Source organism: Nicotiana sylvestris, chromosome 10 (assembly GCF_000393655.2).
Source record: "Nicotiana sylvestris chromosome 10, ASM39365v2, whole genome shotgun sequence".
Taxonomy (NCBI): Eukaryota; Viridiplantae; Streptophyta; class Magnoliopsida; order Solanales; family Solanaceae; genus Nicotiana; species Nicotiana sylvestris.
Window position 1 is genome coordinate 4,425,339 of NC_091066.1, and position 7,428 is coordinate 4,432,766.

A 7,428-nucleotide genomic window follows, 5' to 3' on the forward strand; every position below is an offset into this window, starting at 1 on the left:
ATGGATCAAGATAGGGCTCGAGAAAGCAGACAGGCTAAGACACATGTACTAGTGCCCATTGAGCTAGATGAGTCAATGAAACTGATAGAGGTGACAGTACAGCCTGCCTAGAAAGAATATAACACATATATTGAGGCTGAGAGAGAAGCGGAGACAGCCTAGGAACCGGTAGTTGAGGTGGTAGATGACAAAGAAAATACCCAAATCATTGGGAAAAAGAGACCCCCCGCACCATTCCCACAAAGGTTCCAAGTACCAAAAAGAAGAATAATATAAGAAATTCTTGGAGATGCTGAAACAAATCCAGGTAAATATTCCATTGATTGATGCTTTGAAGGAGATGCCTGGTTATGCAAAAATGATGAACGACTTGATGTCCCGAAAATTCGATTTCCAAGACTTGGCCACGGTGACTCGTACTCAGACCCACAGTGTGGTGGTGACTAGACCAATTGCTGAGAAGTTGTCTCACCCAGGGAGTTTCACAATTCCATGTACGATTGGTAACTTTGCTTTCACCAAAGCACTTTGTGATTTGGGGGATAGCATAAATCTTATGCCCCTAGCGATCTATAAGAGGTTGGGGATTGGAAGAGCTAGACTAACTTATATGTTGTTGAAGCTAGCTGACAGGACCGTGAAAAGACCTTCTGGTATCTTGGATGATATGTTGATTCAGGTAGGGAAAGTTGTGTTCCCTGCAGATTTTGTGATTCTAGATTGCAAGGTGGATGAAGAAATTCCCATAATTTTGGGAAGGTCGTTCTTGGCCAGTAGGAGAGCTCTCATTGATTGTGAGACTAGGGAGCTCAAGATGAGGTTGAACGATGAGGAGATAACATTCAATGTGCAGAAATCTATGAGGCGACCAAGTGAATTCGCCAATTGTTCTCTTATTGATGCCGTGGATGTAATCGTAGAAGCTGATGATGAGATGCTGACTATTGAGGACCCTCTTGCTGCATAAATTTAGATGAGATGAATGGGAAAGAACTGGCAGAATGAGTGTCGGCTTTAGAGGGCAGAGGGTTCTGGAATAGAACTTTTGAATTCGAGCCCCTGCACTTAGAAAACAAAGAAACTCCTCCAGCCAAGCCATCCATAGAAGAACCACCAAAGATGGAATTGAAGCCACTTCTCGCCCATCTCAGGTATGAGTTCCTAGGACCTAACTCCACATTACTTGTTATTATCTCATCTAGTTTGTTAGATGTGCAGACATAACAACTTTTGCATGTACTCAAGGAGTGCAAGACTGCCATTGGGTGGACCATGACAAACATTAAGGGGATCAACGCAGCCTATTGTATGCATAAAATTCTGCTAGAAGAGGGACACAAACCTTCCAGGGAACACCAATGAAGGTTGAACCCCAACATGAAGGAAGTGGTGAAGAAAGAAGTGATAAAGTGGTTGGATGCGGGAATCATTTTACCAATCTCTGATAGCAACTGGGTTAGCCCAGTGCAATGTGTGCCTAAGAAGGGTGGCATGACGGTGGTAAAAAACGATAACAATGAGCTGATCTCTACAAGAACCATCACAGACTGGAGAATTTGCATGGACTACAGAAAATTAAATCTGGCCACCCAGAAAGACCACTTCCCACTTTCCTTCATTGATCAGATGCTAGACAGATTGGAAGGGAGGTCTCACTTCTGTTTTTTGGATGGGTACTTAAGGTACAATCAAATCTCCACTGCACCAGAGGATAGAGAGAAAACCTCCTTCACTTGCCCATATAGCAGTTATGCTTTTCAGAGGATGCCCTTTGGCCTATGCAATGCACCCGTCACATTCCAAAGGTGCATGATGACCATATTCACTGACATGGTAGAAGACATAATGGAGGTATTCATGGATGATTTCTCAGTGGTGGGAAACTCGTTCGATGAGTGCCTTATAAATCTAACCCGTGTGCTGAAATAATATATTGAGACTAACCTGGTTCTTAATTGGGAGAAGTGCCATTTCACGGTACAAGAGGGCATAGTCTTGGGACACCGGGTATCAAGTAAAGGAATCGAGGTAGATCGTGCTAAAGTGGACGTGATAGCAAAGTTGCCACCTCCAACTTCAGTCAAGGCAATCAGGAGCTTCCTTGAGCATGCCGGTTTCTACCGGAGATTCATAAGATACTTCTCAAAAATTGCCAACCCTCTCTGTAAGTTGTTAGAAAAAGATCACCTCTTCTTGTTTTCTGATGATTGCTGGGTAGCATTCGAGGAGTTGAAAAAGAGGCTAGTCATATCACCCATCATTGTTGCCCCCGACTGGGAGCAACCATTCAAACTCATGTGTGACGCTAGTGACTACACAGTGGGGGAAGTGCTAGGACAGCGGAAAGACAAACTAATGCATCCAATCTACTATGCTAGTAGAATACTGAGTGGAACCCAGCTGAACTACACTGTGACTGAAAAGGAGATAATGGCTGTGGTGTTTGCATTCGACAAGTTCAGATCATACCTGATTGGCTCTAAGGTAATTGTATACACTGATCATGCAGCTCTCAGGTACTTGATTGAGAAGAATGAGTCTAAACCGCGCCTGATTCATTGGGCACAGAAAACCAAGTCGTTGATCATCTATCACGACTTGAGGGAGTTGAAAACTCAATTGAGGTTGAGGATATTCTGGAAACCTTTCCAGACGAGTAGCTTCTCGCTACAAGCCTTGAGGAAGTGACATGGTATGCAAACTTTGCAAATTACCTGGCAAGCGGTATAGTTCCCTATGACATTTCCTCTGTACAAAATAAAAAGTTTTATTGTGACTGTCGTATGTATTACTGGGATGAACCTTATCTGTTTCGAATATGTGTTGACAATATGATCCGGAGGTATGTCCCCAAGATAGAACAATCTTCTGTTTTGCAGGCATGTCACGCATCGGCGTATGAAGGGCATTTTGGAGGAGTCAGAATGTCCGCGAAAGTGCTAGAGGTCGGGTTTTTCTGGCCAACAGTGTTTAAGGATGCACATCAATGGGTGAAGGACTGTAATGAATGTCAGTGAACCGGGAACATCTCCCGTCGCCATGAGATGCCCATGAACCCAATTCAAGAGGTTGAAGTGTTCAATGTCTGGGGGATTGACTTCATGGGCCCCTTCGTCAGCTCCTTTGGCAATAAGTACATACTTGTTGTTGTAGATTACATGTCCAAATGGGTAGAACCTGCAGCATTTCCCACTAATGATGCAAGAGTGGTGGTGGGATTTTTGAAGAAGAATATATTCACCCGTTTTGGGACCCTGAGAGCTCTTATCAGTGATGGAGGCACTCACTTCTGCAATCGAGCCTTCGAGAAGTTGCTAGCGAAGTATGATGTGCGCCATAAGGTGGCAACACCATATCATCCCCAGACCAGTGGATAGGTCGAAGTGTCTAATAGAGAGATAAAGAGTGTATTGACCAAGACTGTAAACGCCACAAGAACTGATTGGCCAAAAAAGCTAGATGATGCACTCTGGGCCTATAGAACTACTTTTAAAACACCGATTGGTATGTCACCATATAAGTTGGTGTTCGGAAAGGCCTGCCACTTGCTAGTGGAACTTGAACATAGAGTTTGGTGGGCACTGAAACAGCTGAATCTAGACATTGAGGCTATGGGCACAATGATAATTACAGAATTGCATGAGCTCTACGAGTTCCAATATCTGGCTTTTAAGAGCACAAGGTTGTACAAGGAAAAAATGAAGAGGTTGCACGACCAGAACATTATTGAGCGACATTTCAACCTTGGGGACATAGTATTGCTCTATAACTCAAGATTAAGGCTATTCCCGGGTAAGCTCAAGTCACGATGGTCTGGCCCATTTCGAGTGGTCGAAGTATTCCCTTCAGGGGCTGTAGAGATTGCCTCAAAGAAAGACTCTCATACATTTAGAGTCAATGGATAGAGATTGAAACTATATGTAGGCATGAATGAACCAAAGGAAGTGTTACAGATCCACCTGACTGAACCTCAAAGGTCGAGCAAGCCTTAAATATGCTTGTTTGCATCGTGCCACGACGTTAAATCAGGCGCTACTTGGAAGGCAACCCATTGATTTGTTGTAATCGTCGTGCCACGACATTAACTAAGGCGCTGGTTGGGAGGTAACCCAATTATAGTAGTAGTTGTTAATTTTGAGTCTGGGGAAGTACTAACCAATGTAAGTGAGCTTGGGCAGGTGACAAGTCCATCGGAAGCGGAACGAACAGGTGAAAAATATGAAAACAATCGTGCCCAGGAGCGCGCCCGCGCTACCCACCGTGCTAAAGGCCGTGCATATGGGCAAGTATTCTGCCTCAGCTCCAAAACACTAGCACAACCGCGCTACAGACCGCACATGTGACCTCGCTAAAAGCGCGACCACGGTAGAGGCCGCGCTAGTGGCAGCACATATGGCCAAGTGTTCTGCCTGGACTAGCGCGGCCGCGCTAGTCCCGCGCAACTGACGCATTTTTTTCCCTTTAACTTAAAAATAGTTTTTTATTTTATTTTTTATGTTAATTTCTTTTCCTCTATTCTATTCTCCCCCCCATCTAAGCAATACCCCCCTCTTCAACCTCAATTCTCCCAATGTTAAAACAAAACAAAAGAACCCTAACCCCCTTCTTCTTCCAAATTCCATCTTTTTCAACTCCCACTTCTTCAAATTCCCAACCCACCTTCCCCAAGTTTCAAGTCACGTTCTCCCCTACTCTTCTTCACTTCTCCTTACATTCTCTCACTACATGTATGATTTCTTTGTGCCAACTTTTTCTTCTTTTTTTTTCAGAATTTTGTTTTTTATTTATTTTGTATTTATGTAGTTTTTTTTTTCTTTTCTTAGTAGAAATTTGTATCATATGTTGTAGTGATTGTGGATGGTAAGATTGGTGGAGTTGTAGCTTGAATTAGTAGGTGATTTTGGGGACATTGTGGTGGTATTGGGGTTGTCACACGTTTGAAATTGGGTGTGAGGATATAATGCCCGCAAGATGTTTGTGTAAATGCCTCAGTGAATGTAATTGTGACCAATTGTGCATGTGAAGTCTGAGTAACCGCATTGCATCACAATTTTGTTTTGGGCTGTGCTAATGTTATTCTGTTTTCCAGGTATTATGGCTCCATCTAGGAAACGAGCACCACAGGTGCCTCTTCTAGCAGTCAAGCTGGATCGTCCAGGGCGCGCGGGTCAGCTCCTACTCATCCCTTTGGTAGTAGCAAGTTTGTATCTGCCAAGGCTCAGGACCGCTTTACAGATAAGGCCCCTAAAAAGCCAATACCGAAAAGGGGCATTGATATATGATCGGTCCAGCTGGGCTGCCCTCACATGTATATTGAGCTGGTAAGGCGGGGGTTACAGACCTTCATTAATGAGCCAGGCGAGGGGAATGTGATGGTTGTCCGAGAGTTTTATGCCAATGTGAAAGAGCATGTGAATGGCGTAGTAACTGTGCGCAGAAAGGCGGTGGATGCCTCTGTTGAAGCTATACGGATGATGTACCAGCTGCCCTCTCCTGTGGATCCTTATGATGACTATTATGAGGGGTACGAAAGATCACACACGCAATGAGCAATGTTCTTTGAAACAATTTGTGTACCTGTAAAGGAGATTGTCTAGATGAAGTATGGTCAGAAGTTTCATTCCTTGGTGCTAACCTTTGAAGGGAAGTGCTGGTGGTATATTATCAACAACCATCTGATCTCGTCTTCCAACACTACGGAGGTGAATGGTCCCCGAGAGACTCTGATTTGATGTTCCATTAATAGTCATAACTTTGACATGGCCAAAGTGACTCATGAGGAGATGTTCACCCGTTGTCCAATTAAAAGGTATGGGTTCTTCTTCCCTTCATTGGTTACTAAACTTTGCCGGGCAGCTCGGGTGCCGGAAAATCTGGATGTAGATGGGAGAGTGCCAAGAGACCACAAGTTCCGATCTGACAGGTCACTACTGGTAAGGAACCGGTGGCAGCAGGTGGTGATGCTAGTGGTGATTCTGATGACTCTGAGGATGCGGAGGCTGAGCAGGAGTATGTGGGGGTCGAGCCACAGCCTATGAGCAAATTACAGTAGCTGCAGCACCATCTGAGACTGTAGCACCAACTGGAGCTGCTCGGGTTACCCGGTTCACAGTTTTGGAGTAGGAGGTGGCTGGATTGCATACCTTGGTCGCTGACTTAGGTACACGTGTTGACGTGGTGGCTGCCCAACAGGTGAAATCGGAGCAGAAAATCTTGGGCTGGCTGAGAGCTCTGGGTCGTGCTTGCAATTTGAACCCAGACACGGTCTCCGATCAAGAGTGATATTTCAGGGAAGTTCTTTTACCTCACTGTTCTTTATTTTGTGTGCCATGGGGACATGGCTTCATTTTAAGTGTGGGGTGGGGGTTACTTCAGTGTATGTATGTATATGTAACAATTTGACTGTTTGATGTTTCTTTGTTTCTTCTTGATTGTTTTTGGTGTTTTGAGTAATAGTTACATTAGGTAAGCTTAAGGTAGGTAAGTTGACTTGTCCCGACAACGGATCTTTTTCGGTGCGGTTCTTGAGGGTCTAAGTTGACGTAAAAAAAACAAAAAAAAATAGGAATATGGGGACTCTTCCTGATGACGGATCTTTTAGACAGTTTTCTTGAGGGAAGTAAGTCTTAAGAAAATACAAAAAAAGATTTTTTTTTGTTTTTTTTGTTTTAGGTAGTGTAGTAACTCCCCCTTGGTTTTTCTTTAGGCCACGGTTCTTTTCTAAGGGTTTATCTTGAACTGGGTGTAGTTAGTTTTTGTTTATTTTATTTTTAGTTTTTAGTTAGTATTGATGGGCTACAAGCTGAAATAGAAAGAGAAACCCTTGGCGTTGATACACCTGAACACAGTAGACACTAGAGTGTAACACTTAGTCTCAGTGGTTGATTCTTGCTAAAGTGCCTTAAATTGTATGTTTGTAACTGACTTGAATACTCAAGCGAGAGTGTCTTGATAAGCCAATCTGGAGTGAGTCATGTGCCATGTGTGCGTGAGTTGTACTGTATTCTATGTTTTACATTTGATGCCTAGAACTTGCCCCGTATGTTTGCAAAGCAAAATAGTAGTTTTATTCAGTCTTAGAAGTGATATAGGCATTTATTTGTTAAGCCAGATATATAAAGCAGACCCACCAAAATGTAATACATCGTAGTCAACACCGTTGAGCCTATAAGCCTGTTTCTTCGGCAACCACATTGCGAACCTTACCCAATTGTTTGAATGGCCCACCTGTTTGAACCCCTTTACCTCCCATGAGCACTTGAATGGTCTTAAAATATGCAAAAGCTAAAGTATGGGGTAGTGGTTTGGCTTTTGAGTGGAACCGATTAAATAGAGAAAATGTGTAGTTTTTGGAAAAGTAAAAGAATAAGCACCACATAAAAAGGAAAAAAAGAGAAAAAAAAAGAAAAAAAAGAGAGAATGAGTAAA

General features: G+C 43.4%; 1 protein-coding gene across 1 annotated transcript; it reads left to right on the forward strand.

Annotated features, from left to right (window-relative positions):
- Positions 1–967, forward strand: LOC138878949 (uncharacterized). Its single transcript, XM_070158513.1, has 2 exons — positions 1–90; positions 308–967. The coding sequence occupies exons 1-2, from the start codon at positions 1–3 to the stop codon at positions 965–967; spliced, it is 750 nt and encodes a 249-aa protein (XP_070014614.1).
- Positions 968–7,428: the final 6,461 nt, after the last annotated feature.